Source organism: Aotus nancymaae, unplaced genomic scaffold, assembly GCF_030222135.1.
Source record: "Aotus nancymaae isolate 86718 unplaced genomic scaffold, 86718_ANA_hifiasm-v0.15.2.pri h1tg000004l, whole genome shotgun sequence".
Lineage (NCBI taxonomy): Eukaryota > Metazoa > Chordata > Mammalia > Primates > Aotidae > Aotus > Aotus nancymaae.
The window spans coordinates 10,026,167-10,051,454 of NW_026988415.1; the positions used below are offsets into that span (position 1 = coordinate 10,026,167).

Genomic DNA, 25,288 nt, shown 5'->3' on the forward strand with positions numbered 1-25,288 from the left:
GACTATAGGCGTGTATTACCATGCCTGGCTAATTTTTTAATTTTAATTTTTTTAATTTTTAAATTTTCTTTTTGAGATGGAGTCTTGCTCTATTGCCCAGGCTAGAGTGCAATAGCATGATTTTGGCTCATCACAACCTCCGCCTCCCGAGTTCAAGCTATTCTCCTGCCTTAGCCTCCCGAGTAGCTGGGACTACAGGCACGTGCCGCCATGCCCAGCTCTTTTTTTTTTTTTTTTTTTGTATTTTTAGTAGAGATGGGGTGTCCCTATGTTGCCCAGGCTGGTCTTGAACTGAGCTTAAGTGATCCTCCTGCTTTGGCCTCCCACAGTGCTGGGATTACAGGTGTGAGCCACTGCACCTGGCATACATTTTCAGAAGGAATTCAGATGCACTTCCTTGACACAAGCCCAGCCCTCCATGAATTGGTGGGAGGAAGTATATTTTAACAGAGAGGTGCATGTTGTAAACTCTGGCTTATTAATTGTGTTCATAATGACCTGAAGGGGTGGTGCATGCCTTTCTGACAGACTAAAGGCCAAGATTTCTCCTTTCATTTGGGTGAGTATTGCAAAGCATGCTCAGAATATATAACACTTGGGTGAGAGAGACCACTTTAAAAGTTATCTCTTATTGAAACCACAATACTAGCTTTAAAACTCTATGTCAAGTACTATGGTTCTTCATTTTAGGAGACATACTTCTCTTTTGTAAAGGAGCAGACTCGGCAGTTTTTCCCAGGGTGCAGAATCATGAAATTGAGTTAACTAAAGTCCACGTGGACCGTAATGCAATGGTGAGCCTATACTCCTTCCCCCACCAATAAGTAAGCAGAGAAGTGCTGAAGATGACTATGTTTATTGGATTTCTGTTTAAATGACAGCTTAAATACATTTTAGCATGTTTTTGTGGTCTGTGTTTTATATTTGGGGATTCAATAATATTACTTTCTTTATCTTAATATAAAACATTATTCTGGAGCAAGTTTCTGGTCAGAATTTACAGCCTTAAAGACTTTTCAGCAACCTTTGTTAAAAGAACTGTTATTTCTTTTTTCTGAACCTAATTGAATGTGACCTTTTCAGTTGTAATTTGTTCACTTTTACAAACTAAATATGTGTCAGAATTTTTCTTTTGTACATATAGCTAAAGCAAGAGCCTTTACAGAGTATGGGTTTTTTTTTTTTTTCAATTATTATTAGAATAACTACAGATCTCCTACTTTACTCCTAGGATGGGTATCGGACACTCTGTGTAGCCTTCAAAGAAATTGCTCCAGATGATTATGAAAGAATTAACAGACAGCTCATAGAAGCAAAAATGGCCTTACAAGACAGAGAAGAAAAAATGGAAAAAGTTTTCGATGATATTGAGACAAATATGAATTTAATTGGAGCCACTGCAGTTGAAGACAAGTAACTAGAAAATGATACTCTAATTATTTTAGTGACCAATCATTTTGGGTGTGATCTGTCCCAGATTAGTAATTTAATCTCAATGTTTGAAATCTTTAGTTTAGTTTTATTGTTTAAGTGGGTTTAAAGATTTATTATAGCAAGTATGAAAAGTTACACCAGATTTTAAACTGTTAGTAGGAATGATTTTTAAGGTAAATTCATGTAACCTAGAAGAATGAATCAGTTATCACTAAGGTCTTTTGACTATTTACTAAGTCATCTATATATTTATGCACATATTATTAAATAGTCTTGACATGTGTAGGGAATGGTACTATAGCCATTGTTTGTACTGGTGCCTAGGTGAAGGGGTAAGCTTTGAGAGACAGATAAGCAGAAAGGAAATTTAAGGTAGAGTGAACAGCATGAGAGGTTACTCTAGCTTAGTTCAACAGACCAGAGTATGTTTTTGCATACTTTATTTACTTATTTGATTTAATTTAATTTAATTTTGTTTTTTTTTGTATTTTTTTTTTTGAGATAGAGTCTTGCTCTGTTGCCCAGGCTGGAGTATAGTGGCACAATCTTGGCTGACTGCAGCCTCTGCATCCTGGGTTCAAGTGATTCTTGTGCCTCAGCCACCTGAGTAGCTAGCTGGAGTAACAGGCATATGCCACCACACCCAGCTAATTTGTGTATTTTTAGTAGAGATGGGGTTTCACCATGTTGGCCAGGCTGGTCTTGAACTCCTGGCCTCAAGTAATCTTCCTGCCTTGACCTCCGAAAGTGCTGGGATTACAGGCATGAACCACTGGCCTGGCCTGCATACTTTAAAATAATATGCTTTTAACTTACAGGCTGAGCTTTTTCAGACACGATTGCAGGACACTGCAATTGATCTGCTTGAAATAATTTTTAGATTCTTAATATTTTTTGAATTTTCTAAATATTATATATAACAATTATAAGACAAATAAAAAGTTACAAACATATATTCAACCACATTAAAAGGTATTGAAATTCTAATGAAATTTATTTAGTCTAATTTCATTATTATTCTGTGGCCAAAAGAAACCCAGAGGAAAGTGTCATTTTTCTATCCTTGCCTATAAGAATTATAATTAAATTCTCATTCAGGATGGTTGGCGTTCCTCTTTTTTTGGAGGGTGGGTTAGGGGTTGTACATTCAGGTAGTACACATGCAGGTTTGTTACATGGTTGTATTGTGTAATGCTGGGATTTGGGCTTCTATTGATCCCATCACCTAAGATATTAACATAATACTTAATGGGTACTTTTTCAACCCTCATTCCCCTCCTGTCTTCCCCCTTTTGGAGTCCCTGTTGTCTATTATTTCCCTCATTATGTCCATGTATACCTATTGATTAGCTCCCACTTATAAGTAAGAGCATGCAGTATTTGATTTTCTGCCTCTTAGTTATTTCAGTTAGGATACTGGCCTCCAGAAGTATCCATGCTGCTGCAAAGGATATGATTTCACTCTTCTTATGACTGCATAGTATTCCAGCAGTCTTGCCTGATTGCTCTGACTAGGACTTCCAGTACTATGTTAAACAGGAGTGGTAAGAGTGGATATCCCTGTCTTGTTCAAGTTTTTAGGGGAAATACTTTCAACTTTTGCACATTGAGTATGGTGTTGGCTGTGGGTTTGCATGTAGGGCCCTTATTATTTTGAGGTATGTTTCTTCAATGCCTAGTTTGTTCTCAGGGTTTGTTTTTATCATCAAGTTATGTCAAGTTTTATTGAATGTTTTTTCTGCATCTGTTGAGATGAGCATATAATTTCTGTTTTAATTCTGTGTATGTGGTGAATTACATGTATTGATTTGCATATGTTAAGCCATCCTTGAGTCCCAGGAATAAAACCCATTTGGTTGTGATGAGTTATCTTTCTGATGTGCTAATGGTTTCAGTTTGCTAATATTTTGTTGAGGATTTTTACATCTATGTTCATCATGAACAACAGCCTGTAGTTTTCTTTTTTTATTGTGTCCTTGCCAAATTTTGATATCAGGATGATACTAGTTTTGTAGAATGAGTGGAATCCCTCCTCATTGATTTTTCTTGGAATAGTTTCAGTAAGATTGGTACCAACTTTTCTTTATATACATCTGATAGAATTCTGCTGTTAATATTACTGATTCAATTTCATAGCTTATTATTTGAGACAGAGTCTCAAATAATAGTCTGTTTAGGGTTTCTTTTCCTCCTGGTTCAATATTGGGAAGTTGTATATTTCTAGGAATGTATTCATTTCCTCTATGTTTTCCAGTTTATACTCATAGATATGTTCATAATAGTCTGTGAGGATCTTTTGTATTTCTGTGGTATCAGTTGTAATGTCACCTTTGTCATTTCTGATTGTGCTTATTTGAATCCTCTCTTTTTCTTGGTTAATTTAGCTACTAGTCTATTTGTTTTTCATTTTTGTTTCATTGATCTGATGTATGATTTTTTTTGTCTCAATTTAGTTCTGCCACGATCTTTGTTACTCCTCTGCTAGCTTTGGGTCTGGTTTGCTTTTCTAGTTTTTTAGGTGTGACATTAGGTTGTTCATTTGAGATTTTTCTTCCTTTTTGATATAGGCAATTAGTGCTATAAACTTTTAACACTGCTTTTGACGTATCCTATAAGTTTTGGTATGTTGTGTCTCTATTTTCATTTGTTTTCAATTTTTTTAAAACTTCTGCCTTAATTTCATTATTTACTCAAAAGTCATTCAGGAGCAAGTTATTTAGTTTATATGTACTTGTGTGGTCTTGAGAGTTCCCCTTGTTATTGATTTCTAATTTTATTTCACTCTGTTCTGAGAAGATGTTTGATATGATTTTGAATTTAAGGAGACTTGCTTTATGACCAAGCATGTGATCAATTTTAGAGAATGTTCATGCACAGATGAGAAAAATGTATGTTCTGTAGTTGTTGAGTGGAGTGTTTTGTAAATGTCTATTAGGTGTATTTGGTCAAGAGTCCAGTTTAAGTCCAGAGTTTCTTTGTTATTTTTCTGCCTCGATAATCTGTCTTGTGCTATCACTGGGGTCTTAAAATCCCCCAATATTGGCCAGGCATGGTGGCTCACGCCTTTAATCCCAGCACTTTGGGAGGCCAAGGCGGGGGGATCACGAGGTCAGGAGATTGAGAACATCCTGCCCAACATGGTGAAACCTCATCTCTACTAAAAATACAAAAATTAGCTGGGTGTAGTGGCACATGGCTGTAATCCCAGCTACTGGGGAGGCTGAGGCACGAGAATCGCTTGAACCCAGGAGACAGGTGAGCTGAGATCACATCACTGCACTCCAGCATGGCAACAGAGTGAGATTCTGCCTCAAAAAAAAAAAAAATAATAATCCCCCCTCAATATTATTGTATGGCTCTCTGTCTCTAGGGATGATTGTTTTATCAATCTGGGCCCTCTGATGTTGGGTCCCTATATATTAGGTTAGTTAAATCTTGATGAATTGAATCCCTTTTTATTTTAGAATTCCCACCTTTTTATTTACTATTGTTGGCTTAAAGTCTGTTTTAGCTGATAGAGGAAGATCAACCCCTGCTCTTTTTTGTTTTCTATTTGCATGATAGATCTTTCTCCATCCCTTTAGTTTTAGTTTGTGGTCGTCATTATGCCTGAGATGGGTCTGTTGAAGTTTTTGAGACCAAGTCTCACTCTGTCGCCCAGGCTACAGTGCAGTGGCACGATCTCGGCTTACTGCAAACTCTGCCTCCCGGGTGTAAACGGTTCTCCTGCATCAGCCTCCTGAGTAGCTGGGACTACAGGCGCCCGCCACCATGACGGACTAATTTTTGTATTTTTAGCAGAGACAGGGTTTCACCTTTTTGGCCAGGCTGGTCTCGAATTTATGACCTCAGGTGATCCTCCTGCCTCGGCCTGAAGTGCTGGGATTTCAGGTGTGAGCCACCATGCCCGGCCTAACAGATGGTATTTTTGTATTCAGTGTGCCAATCTGTGTCTTTTCAGTACAGCATTTAGGCCATTTACATTCAAGGTTAATATTGATATGTGAGGTTTTGTTCCTGTGTTAGTGTTGTTAGCTAATTGTTTTGTAGTCTCTAGGATATAATTGCTTTATAGGATCTATGAGCTTTTTACTAACATATACTTTTATAGTAGCAAATATCATCTGTTTGTGTTTAGAGGTCCTTTAAGCATTTCTTATAGGATAGGTTTGGTGGTGACAGATTCCCATAGCATTTGCTTGTCTAGGAAAAACTATTTCTCCTTCCTTTAGGAAGCTTAGTTTAGCAGGATATAGAATTCTTGGCTGCAGTTGTTTTTCTTTAAGAAGGCTAAAGGCCAGGTATGGTGGCTTATACCTGTAATCCAGTGCTTTGAGAAGTTGAGGTTGGAAGATCACTTGAGCCTGGGAGCTCACAGCTAGCCTGGGCAGCATAGTGAGACCCGTCTACAAATTTGTTAGAAAACTAGGCATGGTGTCACATACTTATAGTCCTAGCTGCTTGGGAGGCTGAGGTGAAAGGATTGCTTGAACCCAGGAGTTATAGTGAGCTATGACTGCACCATTAGTGCACTTTAGGTGACAGATTGAGACTTTGTTTCTTAAAAAAAAGGGCTAAAAATACATCTCCAATCTTCTGTCTTCTAAGGTTTCTGCTGAGAAATTAGCTATTAGTCTGATGCTATTTCATTTATAGGTAATTTTTTCTTTTTTTTTTTTTTTTAATCTAGCTGCCTTTAGGATTTTTTTTTTTCCCTGTTAACCTTGGGTAGTCTGACTATATAAGCCTTGGTGATGGTCATCTTGTGTAGCATATCACAATTGATCTCTGAATTTCTTGTATCTGCATGTTAACCTCGAGCAAGGTTCAAGAAATTTTCCTGAATTATTCCCCAAATACGTTTTCCATGTTGCCTGTTTTTCTTCTTCTCTGTCAGAAATGCCAAGAAGTTATAGATTTTGTTGCTTTACATAATTCCATGTTTCTCAAAGACTTTGCTTGTGTTTTTTAATTTATTTTTTTATCTGACTGGGTTAATTTGAAAGACTGCTCTTCAAGCTCTGCAGTTCTTTCTTCTGCTTTGTCTACTCTATTGTTAAAGCTTCCAGCTATATTTTGAAATTGTTTTAGTGAATTTTTCATTTCCAGATGTTCTAATTGGTTTGTTTTATTATAGCTGTCTTTCATATCCTGAATCATTTTTCTGGTTTCTTCGTGTTTCAACTTTCTCTTGGATCTCGTTGAGTTGCCTTGCAATCCATATTTTGAATTCCTTATCTGTCATTTCAGAGTTTTCATTCTGGTTAGCCTGTATTACAGAGGTAGTACAATCCTTTGAATGTGTCAAGACACCCTGACTTTTCGTACCACCACAGTTCTTACACTGATTCTTTCTCATCTGAGGGATCTGTCACTTCTTACTTTTTAATTTGCTGTAGTTTGGATGAAACATTTTTATTTTTCAATACTTTTTTCCCTTGAGGATATGACTGTGTTGTATGTTGTGTATGATTGTTTGGCTTTGTTTCTGGGTGCTTTCAGTGGGGCAAGGCTCTGTATGGTTTCCTTGGTTGTGGATAGCTTCAGTGCAGTGGCTTTCTCAGATGCTGATTGTTGTAGTGACGTATGGAATGCAAGGGCCAACACACTGTCTCCCACAGGGTTAAGGGTGTCAGAAAACGTGTCATGTGTACTAGCACTAAGCCCTTCTGACAAGTTATTTATTTGGTGGTGCAGTTCAGGCTTCAGTCCAGTAGGTGGAGCTTAAGAGTAAGAGTCAGTTCTGGTAGGCTGATGATGGGTGGAAGCACCTACCCTGAAGGGAGGATGGGGGCAAGGGGTGGAGATCCTGTTGGGGTATGCCAAGGTCTTGGGGGAAGGAACGAGGAGGAATGTACCAGTTCCTCATCCTGTGCAGGTAGTAATGTGAGCTGCTTCTCTATTATGCCCCGTTGTAGGGCTCACAACCTTCAGTTCATATAGACTTTATCCTTCGGTTCCTGGTCACAGTGTGGCTGCAGACCATGAATACACCTCTCTGGTGGTTGCCACCCAAATGGGCTTTGGCCAAACCTTTCCCCCAAGTTCAAAGCAGACAACTGCAGCTTACCTGTCCATTGCTGGGATGTTGCTACTCTGTGTAGGGAGTGGGAGTTGGGTCCTGCTCTTTGTGTAAGCCCAATTGGCATGAGCTCATTTTCAGCAGGAGTGGAGCTACTGCAAAAAGTGTGAAAAGTTTCTCCATGTACATATGCGCCATCCTCCACTGGGAAGAACCACTGCAGGCTGCGTCAACAACAATGTACAGAGGGTGGGCACAGTGGGAAATGTCCTGTCTCCATGACTGTTCTTGGCCCTCAGTGCTACCCTCTTCAGTGATTGTCACTGTGTCCACATTTCCTTTGTCCCAGGAGGGTCCTTGGTGGGCTGTAACCTCCCCCTTAGGGGCATTCCATGCCGAGAGATAGATCTCCAGGAGTCCCATAGCTCCCTGGGGACTCGCTGATCCCCCTGAGCTTGCCAAAGTCCGAGTGGGTTGTGGAGTTTGTTTGCTGGGGATTGATGGTGTGATAACGCAAGGGCAGAGATTTCCCTAGGTAGGGCATTGGCCCATCACAGCAGCACCAACAGAATGGTTCCCACCGTCTAAGTTTTGGTCTGAGGGGAGTACTGACATGCCTGCATGAGCTGGCCACCCGGATCTCTGTCCGTGTGAAGTTCCTGTATCACCACTGACAGCATTGCCCTAAGTAAGGAGGGCAAAGGGGTATCCCAGCAGTTTGATAGTCAGGAGATTGTCACAGGGTCAGGGAAGCAGAGAACCATTTCCACCTACTCTTTACATGGGGCTCTGAGTTCTTCAGGGGTCAGTCTCTGCCAGACTCTTGCTACTTTCCTTTTCTGTATCCCAGCTTCCACTTGTGGGCTGTCCAACAGGTCCTGGCTCTTTTCCTGCAGTTTTTAGTTCAGAACATGTCCATTCACCAGTAACTTTGATCTTTTTTATGAGGACAGTTGGCATCTGACGTCCCTAGTCAGCCATCTTCAAAACCCATGTTCCTGTTCTTAAAGCTCCTCAGGGATAGGGATTCACTAATTTCCCTCATTATCTGATTAGAATCTTTGGCCCTTTATACTTTGAATGATGTTAAGTGATGTTAAGTATTGGTATGGTTAGATATAGCAATGAAATATGCTAAAGTGACAGTGAGTACAAATGTTTCTGAACATCTTAGCTTAGAATGATGATACTCAATTCTGCCATTGGATACCAGTTACTTTGAGGTGTCACAAACTTTTCAGAACCTCATTGTTTAAAATTTAATAAGTGAAACTATGCCAGAGACAACACTCGGAATGAGTAGGGGATGTATATGAAAGCCAACCATGATAAGGTGTCAGGACTCTAGGACTGCTGTGAATTATAAAAATACTGTCTTTAACAAGCCTTCCTGTAGAATCTTTGTCAGGAATTTTAGAAGATCACAAGGTTTCTTTTGTGTTCCCAGGCTACAAGATCAAGCTGCAGAGACCATTGAAGCTCTGCATGCAGCAGGCCTGAAAGTCTGGGTGCTCACTGGGGACAAGATGGAGACAGCTAAATCCACGTGCTATGCCTGCCGCCTTTTCCAAACCAACACCGAGCTCTTAGAACTAACTACAAAAACCATTGAAGAAAGTGAAAGGAAAGAAGATCGATTACATGAATTATTGATAGAATATCGTAAGAAACTGCTGCATGAATTTCCTAAAAGTACTAGAAGCCTTAAAAAGTAAGAAAGTACATCAGTTTCTTATATTTAGACATTGGTGCAGATGTAAATCACAGCTGCGTATACGCAAGGCTTCACTTTCTGTAATTTATGATTTTCTATTTGCAGGTGTTTTATCGTTATAAGTTAAAATCGTCCCTGAGGACTTGACTAATGGCCCATTTGAGATTATTTGGCACTTTCCACCTTTCTTTTAACCTAAAAGAAAACTGCACATTTCTGAAGGTTTAGAAAAATAGCTCAATTTTTAAATGTTTACAGTCTAGGTATTCAATGTTGATATTACAGCCTGGTCCATGTTAAGAAAAAAATATTGCTTTCACAGTCTCTTAAATTGAATGTAATAAAATCAATCTCTATGACAATTTTCGTGCATTTTGAGGTTCTGGAGCCATTTTATGTGCATTTTTATACCCCACAGCTCCAAAGGGAACCAAATACTTGTTAATGTGGCCACTTTATTTAGAGGACATGGCCGCTTTGACTCTGCTTTCAACTAGGAAGAATTTGTGGAACGTAAAGGTGTCAGGGAAAGCCACTGATATACAATAATTCAATTCCCAGACATATATCTTCTATACTTACCATTGACCAAGGGTCAGCCTTGTCTAAACCAATTACTTGAATTTACCTTGACCATAAGCAAATTGATTTCCTTTTTTGGAATGCCACGGGATGTCTCTGTACTAACTGGAAATATCCCTAAGCAATATTATTTTTAATTTCTTGAGCACACTTTATGTTCCAGGAACAGTGTTAAGGGCTTTGTATGATAATTGTCATTTAATCTTCATTAACAACCCAGTTAGGCAACTGTATTTTCTTAATTTTACAGATAGCGATCACACAGCTAAGAAGGAGTTCAGAAAGTCTAATTCCAGATACCATGCTTATAACAACTATGCTATATCTGTATCCTCATCTCTAATATTTAAACAAACTTTAAAAATGAATAGCCCACATTCATGAGGCTATGGCCAATTTTAAAACAGCTGTTGTTCTAGTACTTGGGCATCAGTGAGAATAAATAGGTTTTTATTAATTGCCTATGAGAAACATTTCCTTTAGCCAAGTGGTACTTATAAAGATAGTCCAAAATATTTGCATTTTACTTCTCCTTTTGTCTTAGTCTACTTGGGCTGCCATAACAAAATATGATAGATTGGGTGGATTAAAAAGCAGAAATTTATTTTTCACAGTTTTGGAGGCTAAAGTTCTGTTACTGGAGTGTCAGCATGGTTGGTTTCTGGTGAGGGCTCTCTTCTGACTCGCAGATGGCTGGCCTTTTCCTGTGTCCTTACATGGCAGAGAGAGCTCTGCTGTCTCTTCCTCTTTTTTTTTTGAAACAAAGTCTCACTCTTGTTGCCCAGGCTGGAGTACGATGGCGTGATCTCAGATCACCACAACCTCTGGCCCCTGGGTTCAAGCAATTCTTCTGCTTCAGCCTCCTGAGTAGCTAGAGTTATAGGCATGCACCACCACGCCTGGCTAATTTTTTTGTATTTTTAGTAGAGACGGTGTTTCTCTATGTTGGTCAGGCTGGTCCCGATCTCCTGACCTCAGGTGATCTGCCTGCCTTAACCTCCCAAAGTGCTGGGATTACAGGCATGAGCCACCACGCCCAGGCTGTGTCTTCCTCTTATAAGGGCAGTAATCCCATCATGGAGGCCCCACCTTCATTAACTCATCTAAAGTCAGTGTATTAGTCTGTTTTCACACTGCTGTTAAAGACATACCGAAACTGGGAACAAAAAGAGGTTAAATTGGACTTAGAGTTCCACATGATTGGGTAGGTCTCAGAATCATGGCAGGAGGCAAAAGGCACTGCTTACATGGTGGCAGCAAGAGAAAAATGAGGAAGAAGCCAAAGCAGAAACTTTTCCTGGTAAACCCATCAGATCTCGTGAGAGTTAATTCACTGTCATGAGAATAGCGCAGGAAAAGATCGGCCACCATGATTCAGTTACCTCCCTCTGGATCCCTCCCACAACACATGGGAATTCTGGGAGATACAATTCAAATTGAGATTTGGGTGCGGACACAGCCAAACCATATTATTACACCCCTGGCCCTTCCAAATCTCGTGTTCTCACATTTCAAAACCAATCATGTCTTCCCAACAGTCCCCCAAAGTCTTAACTCATTTCAGCATTAACCCAAAACTCCACAGTCTAAAGTCTCATCTGAGACAAGGCAAGTCCTTTCTGCCTATGAGCTTGTGTAAAATCAAAAGCAAGCTAGTTACTTCCTAGATAGAATGGTGTACAGGCATTGCATAAATACAACCATTCCAAATGAGAGAAATTGGCCAAAACAAAGGGGTTAGAGGGCCCATGCAAGCCTGAAATCCAGCCAAAATTTGACTCCGTTTCTCACATCCAAGTCATGCTGATGCATGAGGTGGGTTCCTATGGTCTTGGGCAGCTCTGCCCCTGTGGCCTTACAGGGTATAACCTCCCTCCTGGATGCTTTTGCAGGCTGGCATTGAGGGGCTGTGACTTTTCCAGGTGCATGGTGCAAGCCATCAGTGGAGCTACCATTCTGGGATCTGGAGGATGTTGGCCCTCTTCTCACAGCTCCACTAGTCAGTGCCCCAGTAGGGACTCTGTTTGAGGGCTCTGACCCCACATCTCCCTTCTGCACTGCCTGAGCAGAGATTTTCCATGAGGGCCCCATCCCTGCAGCAAACTTTTCCCTGAGCACCCAGGCATTTCCACACATCTTCTGAAATCTAGGTGGAGGTTCCCAAGCCTCAGTTCTTGACTATACACCCACAGGCTTAACACCATGTGGAAGCTGCCAAGGCTTGGGGCTTCCACTCTCTGAAGCCATGACCCAAGCTCTTCGTTGGCCCCTTTAAGCCATGGCCAGAGCAGCTTGGACACGGCACCAAATCCCTAGGCTACACACAGCATGGGGACACTAGGCCTGGCCCATGAAACCACTTTTTCCTCCTGGGCCTCCAGTCCTGTGATGTGAGGGGCTGGTGTGAAGGTCTCTGACATGGCCTGGAGACATTTCCCCCATGGTCTTGGGGATTAACATTAGGCTCCTTGCTACTTATACATATTTCTGCAGCTAGCATGAATTTCTTCTCAGAAAATAGGTTTTTTCTTTTCTTTTACATGGTCAGGCTGCAAATTTTCTGAGCTTTTGTTTCCCTTTTAAAAGAAATGATTTTAACAGCACCTGAATCACTTTTTGAATGCTTTGCTGCTTAGAAATTTCTTCCACCAGATACTCTAAATCATCTCTCTTAAGTTCAAAGTTCCACAAATCTCTAGGGCAGGGGCAAAACGCTGCCAGTCTCTTTGCTGACACATAACAAAAGTCACCTTTGCTCCAGTTCCCAACAAGTTCCTCATCTTGAGACCACCTCAGCCTGAACCTTACTGTTCGTATCACTATCAGCATTTTTGTCAAAGCCATTCAACAAGTCTCTAGGAGGTTCCAAATTTTCCCACATCTTCCTGTCTTCTCTGAGCCTTCCAAACTTTTCCAGCCTCTGCCTCTTTCTTACTGAGTTCCAAAGTCACTTCCACATTTTCAGGTATCTTTTCAGCAATGCCACTCTACTGGTGCCAATTAACTATATTAGTCTGTTTTCATGCTGCTGATGACATACCTGAGACTGGGAAGGAAAAGAGGTTTAATTGGACTTACAGTTTCACATGACTAGGGAGGCCTAAGAATCATGGCGGGACACAAAAGGCACTTCTTATTTAGCAGTGGCAAGAGAAAAATGAAGAAGCAAAAGTGGAAACCCCTGATAAACCCATCACATCTCATGAGACGTCACTCACTCTCACAAGAATAGCACAGGAAAGACTGGCCCTCATGATTCAGTTACCTCCCACTGGGTCCCTCCCACAGCACATGGGAATCCTGGGAGTACAATTCAAGTTGAGATTTGGGTGGGGACATAGCCAATCCACATCAGTCGGTTACCTCTCAAGGGCTCCACCTTCTAATAACACAACACTGGGAGTTAAGAACTTCAACAGAGGAATCTTGGGAGAACACAATTCAGTCTATAACAGACACAAATCCCATTATGAGGGCCTCACCCCCTAAAGGTGCTATCTTCAAGTACAATCACATTGGGGGTAGGACTTCAACATATGAATTTGCGGGGGAACACAATTCAGTCTGTAGCACCATTCAACAACCCCGAAGGGACTTCTATAAAATCCAGAACTTAAGGAAAACTTAGCATTCTATCACTGTCTCAGATCAACGCATCTTCCTGGTTATCTGTGTGGAGTAGGGCACAGTTTTTTCTCTGCTTACTTACACAGGGTTCAGACTCAGAGTAACCTTTGCCGACTTCTGCTCCTTTGCCCTTTTCCCTTCAAATCAGCCCCCAAGCCTTATTCATACTCCCATTTTCACTACTAGTGCCCCGCATTAAAGGCCTAGTACCTCATGCATGAAATCCCTTAAGTCCCTCTGCCAGATGAATGATCTTTAAGTGAAGTACTGTCCCTATCACAGTTCTGCTCAGAAACCTTTGGTGGTTCTCTATTACCCACAGATTCAGGCCACACCAAAGGCCTTAAGTGACCTTTTCAATGTGCTTTTCCAGTGCACCCCAGCATACATTCTATTACTTCACCTCTTCCTTGTCTTTCAAGTCCTACTTTAGATACTACACTTCACAGAGAATTCACTATTTTCTGTGTGGATATGTCTCAATAACTGAGCATTAACCATTGATTATCTTGTTTGGTTGGGTATGTTCTCTCACGTATGCTTCCATCACTGTAAGGAGATTTTCTATTCTCCATAAAAAGATTAGTCAGTAATTCTTTGTATTCCTCTATATAGTGAGCTTATAGTTGGTATTCACAAGTATTTCTTTATTGGTGATTGAGTTGCTGTTTTCAGCCCCATAAGTAAGCTATTAATATATGAGTAGGGGAGCAAAGAAAGAGAACACAATCATTGACATATCTTTATTTAGTGAATAAAATTATGCAGCAAAATATGGGTAAGTATAAAATATTATGGTATTAGCAGTATACACTGAAGGAATATAGAATAAAGGAGTGATGAGGTATATGAGGCCCTCACTATTCAAAGTTTCATCTATAGAATAGCAGCTCCATTGTCACTGGGCAGCTTGTTAGAAATGCAAAATCTCAGGAAGTAGCTAAGGCTACTGCGTCAGGAAGTCTCAGCCCTTCTCTTAAAACCTTTCAAGTGACTGAATCAGGCCCACTCTAGTTATCTAGGATGTTCTCTCTCACTTGAAATCAACTGCTTGTGGACTTTTATCACATCTACAAAGTACCTTTACAGCAACGCTTAGACACTTGTTTGGTTAAATAACTGGGAAATGTGGCCTCACCAAGTTGACCTTTTGGAACTTGCAGTCATCTATATGTGCAACTTGGGTCTCAAAGGTAGGATTGCAAGTCACTGTTGTGCCATTATTAGAGGCCCTTGCTTCTTTACAGTGAACAGGTCAAGGAACCAGACTGATGACTCCTCTTATCTGGAACAGCCCCCTTTGTGGTTAAAAAAATCTGGATCCTAAATAGAAATGTATAATAGATCCAAACACTGCATTGTTTTTCTTTTTCAGAGCATGGACAGAACATCAGGAATATGGATTAATCATAGATGGCTCCACATTGTCACTCATACTAAATTCCAGTCAAGATTCTAGTTCAAACAATTACAAAAGCATTTTCCTACAAATATGTATGAAGTGTACTGCAGTGCTCTGCTGTCGGATGGCACCGTTACAGAAAGCCCAGGTAACTGTGAATATTAGTTAACGTTCCATTCTGGATATTTCTATACACATATGTGCAAATGTTTATTTTTTTAAAAAAATTATTTCTTCAAAGGGCCATTATTACCATCTAATTTCTTCCTCCCAGGCTTCTTTCTTTTTTTAATCAGATTCAGAAGTCTTTCCCCATTTTGAATTAAACTTATGCTGTACCTTGTTGTCCCCTCAGTCTGGCTGTCCCAATTCCTCGCCTTCCAGACTTTTTTCTCTGATGAGTGCTTTATGCTTGCTGCCACTGCTCCTAGATCCCTTATGACATTAGCTCTGTGTGTTCTTTCTGTTCTTCTTACTCCCTTGGCTTGCCTGCTGGTAGACCTGGCCCATCCCTTGTGTAGTCTTACATTCTCTTTCTCATTTCTCCTTTGCACTTGACACCATCAATTATATCCTCCTTAAAATTATCCTTTCATGGTTTCCATGATGGTCTGTGGTCCTGACATTTTATTTGTCAACTTAGTGGCTTTTTATTTTGTGCCATTGACTATTTTCTCCCTAATTATCTGTTTTTTTCTAGGGCAAAGTTTTCTCTCCACTTTTAACTTTATGGTCTCTCACTAGATAAACACATCTATTTCTCTGACTCCCATTGATAAATGTGTGGCCCTGACTTTTTCTTGACATTAAGTCTCCTATTTCTACCTGTCTGCTAGACAACTCTATATGGATTCCCTACTGTCACAAAAATTCTAGTGTCCAACACAGATCTTGAAATGTTCTTCCTCAGACCAGTTTGGTTTTTCTTTTATATTGTTCTTGTTACCGGTGTTATTTTTCTCTTGTTCCCTATGTCTCAAAACTGCCTTTGATCCTTTTCCTTTCCCTCTATATATAGACACCATGTCCTATTAGTCCTACCTTTTGTCATAGCTCTCATTTTGATGCCATATTTCAAAACCTTTTACTGCCCGACTAGTCCAAGCCCTTATGACTTTACACATAGACTATTTGATTTAGTCTCCTCACTGGTCTCCTTGCTTTCACCCATCCATTTTTAATCTCTCCACACTCCCAAATTAATCTTGTTAAAACACAACTCTTCCCATCATATATTCTTTTTCAGACACTTTCAGTAGTTTCATAGTCTCTCAGGATGAAGGGCAGTTGACTGAATGTGGTACATGGGGCTCCCCATTGTTGTCCCTTAACATGTCTCTATGTATTTTGTGCTTTATGTCCACTATCACTCCTTTCTCTGGCGTAAATTCTCCACTGCTGTTAGTTGTTCCTCTGTGGTCTTCCATGTCATGCTCAGGGCAACTTTGAAAAGTTTTGTCACGTCATTTCCTCATCTGTCATTCTTTCTGAATTCTCCTGGTCTAACAAAAATTTTACTCATAATGAAACCTAGCTGAAGGCCACCTCCTACATGCTATCTTTTCCAGCTCCTCCAGTCCAAATTGATCTGCCTTACCTTGCTTCTTTGTATTCACTAGGTATGAGGAAACTTAGAGTCTCCATTACATACTTTTTCATTTCCATATATGCTATAGGATATTCTTTCATATGTGTTAGTCTTGCTTCATCAGATTCTTTAACCAGTTGCTCTAAAGGGGATGGCTGTGTCTGTGGCTTTTCCTTTATGTAATGTGCACGTGCGCGCACGCACACACACACACATCCCCATCATATATGGGGCATTTAACACACACACACACACACACACCCCCTCACACCCCATCATGTATGGGGTATTTCTCCTGTCTGCCTTCTATTTCTCAGTCCCCACTGCCATCAGAGGCTCTTCTTTCTTTTCTTCAATGTTGAAAACCTCTCTTGGCTGCAGGTCGGTAATCAGATCCAACCAGAACACACTATCCAAAAGTATCTGTCCCCTTAGTCAGAGGTTTGCCTGCAAAAGCAACCTCTTTTTTTCCCTTACATTCAGTGTATGCTGCTCAAATTGTTCACCTGGGTTCTGACTGCTTTATTGTCAGGCAGGTATATGAATTCCTGACCCCATGCTGCTTCTTCCACCTTGATTATGCCACCACTTGTGGTTTAATCCTCATTTTGTTTTATTTCTGTCAGTATAGTCATTTCTTGCAGGATATTACATACTTAGCTGTCATGTTCACGTAGGTGATATTCAAGTCACTATCCCCAATCCAAATATTTGGTAATCATCTTCTTCAGCCAAACACATATTCTTAGGTGTGGCGTTATCACCCCAAATCTGACTTCTCTAGAGTCCAACCATCATTTTCCTTGGCATGTTCTTTTTCTATGAATGACCTCAGTGTACTTCCAGATTTCTAGATTCAAAACCTTGAAACCTGTGTTGCCTTTCCACATACTTTACTCTTCCATTGTGGTTTGTGGTCTTAGTAACTAAATATTGTCCATTTCTTATTACATTGTCTTTTTCATCTATTCCTTTCTTTTCATTACCTTTCTGAGCCAGGCCTTTCAGTAGCTCATTGAACTTCTGGAACTAGCCACCTAACTCCTCTCTTTGCCTACAGTCTTGCTTTCCTCCAGTTCTTCCTACACCCTGCTGCCACTTTCATATCACTCCCTGTTGAACTGGCTCCAGATATTTCTGTCCATGTCCCCTATATGAAAATTCCAATTGATCTGGGCAATCCAGTTCTCTTCTCTCAGCATGTACTGTATTTATCTGGCTGTGTGCTCTTGGATATGCTAATCCCTTTCTCTGGAATACTCCTTTCTTTCTCATCTATGTGAGTCTTAACTAATATTTTGTGATTTAGATCAAATCACTCTTCCTTCTATAAAATTTCTGATCACTTGGGCATGTGGTGTCTTCTCCCTTCTCTGACATCCTAGGCCTTCTTATGTGGATGACAATATCACGTAACCCTGCACAGATGCTACATTTTGTTACCTTGTATTGTTAATCTGTTTATTTAATATTCTTATACTCATGACCTAACTCTACTACTTCATTTATATGCTTTTTTAAGGTATGTGATGAAACTTTGTCAGTTTTGGCTCTTAGCGCATTCCTGTATATAATATAAAGCAAGCTATTATAGTTGATGAATAAACAATGTTTGGTAACTTTTTTTTTCATGAAGCTATCCTAGAGATTGAAGAGGTCTTAATCCAGTTGACCTAGGGCTAAGTGAAAAAGTCCATGTTTACCAATCTAAATCCTTCATTATTTTATGGTCCATGATTGAATACCCTTTTATCTTTCCACAAGGATGAGTTTTACTCTTTTTAGTCTATATTTTCATACAGAAGCTGTCACTCTTGATAATTTTATTGCCTTCTCTAAACCTTCCCTGGCTGTGTATTTTTTCCTTGACGTGCACATCATTACTGCACACAGTATAACATGCACTTAGTTAACCATTGTTGTAGCCCATTACAAACAAATTTAGTTTGGGTTCTTTAATTTTGTCTTTTATTCTTTCACTTACAGGTTGTTTCTGACAGTCTTCTATAAAGTTTTTAAGAGGAACCAACCTGAGGGGGAGGGATTGGGGAAAGCTGGCATTTCGTGGTCACATTTTTGTATTAAGTGGAATTGGATGTGGAGTTTTTTTGTACCATTTAATACAACTACAACCTGATTGAATTCTATTTAAAGAAATAACTGCAGGGTGCCTTAGCCTCATATGAATTATTTTTAATCATTCCAGTTATGTTGAAAATGGATTTTATTTATGTTAACTGGTCAGAGCAATTGTGAGGACAGTATTTTTGCAAAGCATTATTTAGCTACTAAATTATTTAAGTTTTTTTAAGCTGCTAGATTCCAAGGGGTTTTGTGGCTTGCCACATCTAACAGTGATTATCTAAAACATAGGGAAGGAGGGCAGCTGATTACCCAATAGACTTCCGACAAATAACTCTGCCAGAAGGTTTTTGGAGAACCACAAAACAGAATATTTTAGTACCAAGGATGAACATTTTATTCAGTACCTGTCATGAACATGGCACTGAATTACACAGTATCATTTATACATCTTGAAGAACACTCAGGGAATAGTGACAGGCTTTGATCTGAAAAAACACTCAGGGAATAGTGACAGACTTTGTACACATATCTTGGGCATCTTTCTGCAAATGTCAGCCCCTTTAGTATACATCTTTTAAAATATAGCTACTCATAGGGGAGGTCAGATCATATTAAGCAGTGAGAGATTATAAAGTTTAGTTGGCAGCCAAATAGGTGCAGGAATTTAACATTAGGTAGGTTCCTGGGAATAAGGGTTGATGTGCTCCTAGAAAAGGTGAGAGTGTCAGCAGCAAGGAGAGAGTAGAAAGTAACCAAAAACATTGTTCTCTGACTTTCCACTTGGTTCTGGTAGCCCTATATATGTTACCCCAAATCAACTTTCTGGCTTCTATCACACATTCAACATCGGATCTGAAATAACACATGATGCAATCACAAAAGAAGGAAATGTATTGACCTCTAATATGCATGGGAGGCAAGTTTTTTGATAGTCCATGTATGTACAGAACTAGGACAAATTGGTGTTGGTGTTACAGTTTGAATGGCTGTGTTCTTCTGCATCTATGAATTTGACACTATTGTACATATTACAGTTGGCCCTCCGTATCCACGGGTCCTGCATCCACAGATCCAAACAACTGTGGATTGAAAACATTAGAATAAAACTAAAACAATTAATAATATAACAATAAATATAATACAGATTTTAAAACAATATAGTATGGCAGCTATTTACATAACATTTATATTGTAGTTAGGTATTCAGAGTAACCTAGAGATAATTTAAAGTATGCAGGAGGATTTTGGTATCTACAAGGGTACCGGAACCAATCTTCCAAGGATACTGAGGGATGACTATATATGCACAAACTACCTTTCTGTTTGCAAGGTCACTATTTACAAGTGTGAATGAGGCATAAACCCCTAAAGTAGTCCAATCTTACATTCTTCTTTGACCGTTTTTATACCTCTTTTGTATTTAATATTTAGATTGTCAGAATGGTGAAGAATTTAAAAGGCAGCCCAATAACTCTGTCGATAGGTGATGGTGCCAATGATGTTAGTATGATCTTGGAATCCCATGTGGGAATAGGTAAGATATATCTAATGAGATGGCAGCTGTAAAAAGTACCAGTATTGTTTTTAGGTAGTGTGGTCTTATATTCTAGAGTGACTGTTTTGGTTGCTCATCTTGAATTTGAATTTTGGAATGATAATTGTTAAGTAAATGAAGGCTTCATCTGATCATGCAACATGTCCATCCCAAGGTCTACCCTGTGGTAGAAATGTAGCAGTGTTACAAAGTTAAAGGATGTTTTTCAATTAGCTAAGTAAAGTGAATTTCCCAAAGCTAGTGGCAGCACAATTGATTGTTTAGCTCTTACTTTGACAGCATGCATGAAATTTTTATTGATTTTCTGCTCCTGGCCAGACTGTCTGCTTATGTTGCTGTACTATATCTTTTGAGATCTCAACTGTTTGGAGCTAAGAAATGGTAATTGGTTGGCTGTTTTTCAACGTGGCAGTATTTATGGGTAGTTTGGGCTGTAGTGTTGAATTTATATATTGACGTGCAGCAACAGCTTTTCCACCACCTTTACCATTTTTTCCCTTCTCAGGTTGCTGTTAGGCAACAAAACTCACTCCTCAGCAAGTTAGTTAGCTAGTTTGTTTGTTTTGGCAGGGTGGTGGGGCCAGATATGGAATTCATATCTTGGGAATTATTGTACTGCAGTTTAGATTCCCAAATTGTTCTTGCCATTTGGAAGTAGTCCTATTAGTGTGCAACTAAAGTTCTACTCGTTGGTTATACAAGTATGGAAATGGCCTAAAGCCGCTCAAGCTCATAGAACCCTTGCACTGCTAGTCAGCGTTTCGATCATGAAAGAATTTCACTGTTTTATCATTGAGCTCCTAGACCACAAACCCCAGGTTTCTGAGTTGCCTTAAAACACCTAGTCTAGCATCATACACAATTAAGCACTTAATGAGTGACTTAATCATTTTTAAGTTGAATTTTTTTCCTTCATATAATTTTTGCCTTGTAATGATTGAAATAATGATTCTATTTAATTATTATATGTTGTGTTACAAATAGGGAGTTACCAGTTAAACCTTGTTAAATTATTTGGTAAGTCTCAGTGTCACTGTTACTACCCCTTTGGTTTTTAAAAGGGGGAAACTAAATGATAGAATCGAACTATGACATTTAACCAAGTTGAAACTATGAAAATAAATCCGGGAGTGATTTATTCTAGAAAATACTCACTGTATAGAGATACTCTCTTTTAGGTATTAAAGGCAAAGAAGGTCGCCAAGCAGCTAGGAATAGCGATTATTCTGTTCCAAAGTTTAAACACTTAAAGAAACTGCTATTGGCTCATGGACATCTATATTATGTGAGAATAGCACACCTTGTACAGTACTTCTTCTATAAGGTATGTGATAAAATATATGTAATTTAATTTTGCTTAAATCCAGCATTGGCTCAGCTTGGCCATGGTTTTGTTCCTTTTTTCGTGCTGCTTTTGCTATGTCATACTGAAATTTGTAGTCAACAAAGCAGAGGTGGTCTATTGAATGAATCAGAAACCAGAAATTCCTTTTGATGTAAAATATTCGATAGGAATTTTTAAGCCCTCTTTATTGAAGTATAAATTAAATACAACACAGTGTATTCATCAAAAGTGTATAGTTCCATGAGTTTTGCCAAATGTATACATCCATGTAACCATCATATCAATCAAAAAAAATAGAACATTTTGGCCTGGTAATGGCTCATTCCTATAATCCTAGTGCTTTGGGTGGTCAAGGCAGGAGGATCACTTGAGGTCAGGATTTCGAGACCAGCCTGGGCAATATAATAAGTCCTTGTCTCTACAAAAATAAAAATTTTCTAAAATGAAATTTTTACAGTCATTTGTAATTGTCTATAAACATGCCAACCAAGAGAACTAGTGGTAACATTTTGATATGTGACCTTCTGGTCTTTTGTCTATACAAATTAATGTGTGTACATATTATTTTTATACTTTTATACACTATACACTACATATGGGTTTAAAACAATTTTTTTGAGATATAATTTAACAAAATTTACCTTTTTTTTTCTTAAAGACAGAGTCTCGCTCTGTTGCCCAGGCTGGAGTGCAGTGGCGCAATCTCAGCTCACTGTAGCCTCCGCCTCCTGGGTTCAAACGATTCTTATGCCTCCGCCTCCCAAGTAGCTGGGAATACAAGCACATGCCACCATGCATGGCTAATTTTTGTATTTTTAGTAGAGACAGGGTTTCACCATGTTGGCCAGGCTGGTCTCGAACTCCTGACCTCAAGTGATCTGCCCCCTTCGGCCTCTCAAAGTGCTGGGATTACAGGCTTGAGCCACCATGCTTGGCCTAAATTTCACCATTTTAAAGTTGTATAATTCAGTGACTTATAATGTGTTCACTATGATGTGCAACCATCATCACTGTCTAATTTTAAAACTTTTCTATCATTCCCAAAAGAGACCTTGTACCTACTGGTATAATACATATTGCTTTGCACTTGCCTTTTTCATTTAATTTTTATTGTGAACATTTTTCTCACCCAATTTAATATTCTTCAAAACATGATTGTGCAACATCACAAATCCCCAATATTGGACACTGAAGTAGTTTCCTCAACAATACCTTGGTTTCCTTTTATCACCAAGCAATTAGAGTATACATTAGAGTGAGTCTGCATACCTGTTATTGTCTTCCAGGGAATAGAATTTACCAAATTTCTTAATTAGATTCTAGTTTGTAGGTATAGTATTAAGTGTATGTTCCAACTACTCGAATCCTATGGAATTTAGTATATGATTCAAGTAGTTATGATATTTGAATTTCATACCCTATATTTTACAAGAGCTAAAGCTCAGCAACTGGTTTTTTGTGTCAGTTGTCTATAGTCAACCCTAGGTCTTTCTTACTAACTTTATATTAATGAAAATATATATTTATGAAACTGTGAACCCAGTTTCACAGATTTTCTAAGACCCTGCCAGCCAGTATCCTTTGGTAGCTAGGCCAGACACTGTGGGAGGAGGAAGATGATGATAATGATGATGGTAACCCAATATATGTAAGGTATTTTGTGAGTTCACAAAATCACTTTTTAAAAAATGTAATCCTCACAAACATCCTATGAAGCAAGTAGTATTATCTCCATTTAAGATACATGGAAAATAGAGCTCAGAAAGATGATATAACTTGCCTTTGGCTTTCTAGCCTGGAAGTGACAGAGCTAGATGTTCCATCATAGACTCATTTAATCCAAATCCATGACTTTTCCTGTGTCACAGTTAGGGTCTGTTGGGCCTTGTACCCAGCAGTTCATGGAAATAAAGGGTTATTCTCTCTTGACCTCCACCTAGTAGGAGATCCCTTGAGATTTGTCATACAGATCAGCCTAGTAATCTGAACCTATTCCAGAGGCTTACTTTGCCTCTTTCGAATTTTGGCCTGCAATTCAAGCAACTGCCACCAGATGGAAGGAATGCTCTGTTAAGGAGAACAAAACAAGCATTAAAAATGGCAAATGTTAGGCCGGGCGTGGTGGCTCACTCCTGTAATCCGGGCACTTTGGAGGCCAAGATGGGTGGATCAACTGAGGTCAGGAGTTCAAGACCAGCCTGACCAACATGGTGAAACCTCTTCTTAAAAAAAAAAAAAAAAATTAAAATGGCAAATGTTGACCAGTAGCTATTTATGTAGATGATAACCTCTGTTTTCCTTAGTATCTCTAGGCCCATTATCATCTTGGTTACTGACTCAGCAGTATTTCTTTTTTGTTAATATCTTTTGTGCCAAGAGGATTTCTAGTATTTTCAACTCTATTTGGCTGACCTAAGAAGTCTTTCCTTCCTCTTGCCACTGCATCTTCAAATTGTTATTGCCGACTCGTGGAGTACTTCAGTGACAGGTCTTCCTGCCTTACGTTTCTCAGTTTAATCCTCCTTAAATAATTCAACTTGATTAGTGTTTAAAGAATGCCACTTTTCATGTTGAACAATGAGAACACATGGACACAGGGAGGTGAACATCACACACTGGGGCCTGGGGGATGGGGGGCTAGAGGAGGAATAGCAGGGGGCATGGGGAGGGGATAGCATTAGGAGAAATACATAATATAGATGACGGGGTGATAGATGCAGCAAACCACCACCATGGCACGTGTATACCTATGTAACAAACCTGCACGATCTACGCATGTACCCCAGAACTTAAAGTATAATAAATAAATAAACAACAACAAAAAAAATGCCACTTTCAGCTTGTTCCTTAGAAACTTTACTCTCCATTGTCTCAGCTTTAGTCTGGCTTTTAAGGCACCCCACAGTCTGACCCTATCTTACCATATAAGTTTAAAATACATATATTCTTGTCTTGGTTCCTGCCATCAACATGTCCTGTTCATCTTTATTCATAAAGTTTTAACTTCTTTATTCAATCAGTCAACAAATGTATTTTAAATGTATTATCATGTGCCAAGTCCTGTTTTAGGCAGTTGAGGATACACCATGGAATAAGACAGGTAATGTCCCTGTTCTCATGAAACTTATATTCTCATGGATGAGGTAGACACTCACTCTCCCTTCTCATGAAGCAACCCTATGATCCTCACTGACCTCTACCTACTTTAACCTCAGAACACGTATTTTTTACATAAACTGTGACTCGAGAAATATTGTGAACTGTATTTTGCCTTGTATCAGAACTGATAATGTAAAATGAGTGTTGCTCTTCCAGGTGATGACCTTGGGAGCTCTGACTCATGCAGGGGTGATTCAAAACATGTTGAGCTCATTTCTTTAGAAACGTCCTCCAGAGCCAGTAGTACATTGATCTGAATATCCTCAGCTGTGGTAGATGTTCATCCTTTGAGGTTGCATTTGATTTTTAAAAACAGTCTCAAGTCTCCTAGACCTAATTCTGGAGAATTAGCTGACAGAAGGGAGGAGACTGGTTTTCTGGCATGACTGGAAAGTGGGCTCTTGAAGCAGCTTCTTGAAGGGAAGTTCAGAGATACCATGAACAAGTGACAGCAAAGAAGCTCACAGCCTGCTTTGAAGGATAGCACTTATTTGAAAATTCTAGTCCTAGTGGTTTTGCTTAAAGACATCAATTTCAGTATTTTATAATCACACTTAGTAGCTTTTACTACCTTATGAATTCCCAGCTTGTATTTCTTTTCTGCTTGTCTTTTTAGTATTTTTCAAATTAAATAAGTCCCTTAGGACAGCAATCTCCAAACTTTTTGGCATCAGGGACCTCAGACTATTATACTCACTTGCCTGCTGCTACCTCCTGTTGTGCAGCCTCGGATAGGGGTGGGGTGGGGGCCCTGACTTAGGAGAAAGAAGTTGAC

The 25,288-nt window shown here is 39.4% G+C and overlaps 1 protein-coding gene across 6 annotated transcripts in view; it reads left to right on the plus strand.

Annotated features, from left to right (window-relative positions):
* Positions 1–25,288, plus strand: part of ATP11C (ATPase phospholipid transporting 11C) — a 220,415-nt gene that overhangs the window by 162,943 nt on the left and 32,184 nt on the right. For all 6 annotated transcript variants that reach the window (XM_012469904.2, XM_064360833.1, XM_012469903.2 and 3 more), the window contains exons 17-22: positions 691–794; positions 1,232–1,413; positions 8,904–9,167; positions 14,755–14,929; positions 19,886–19,988; positions 21,188–21,333. In XM_012469904.2, the coding sequence (XP_012325327.1) occupies positions 691–794; positions 1,232–1,413; positions 8,904–9,167; positions 14,755–14,929; positions 19,886–19,988; positions 21,188–21,333 (974 nt within the window). The remainder of the gene's footprint in view (positions 1–690; positions 795–1,231; positions 1,414–8,903; positions 9,168–14,754; positions 14,930–19,885; positions 19,989–21,187; positions 21,334–25,288) is intronic.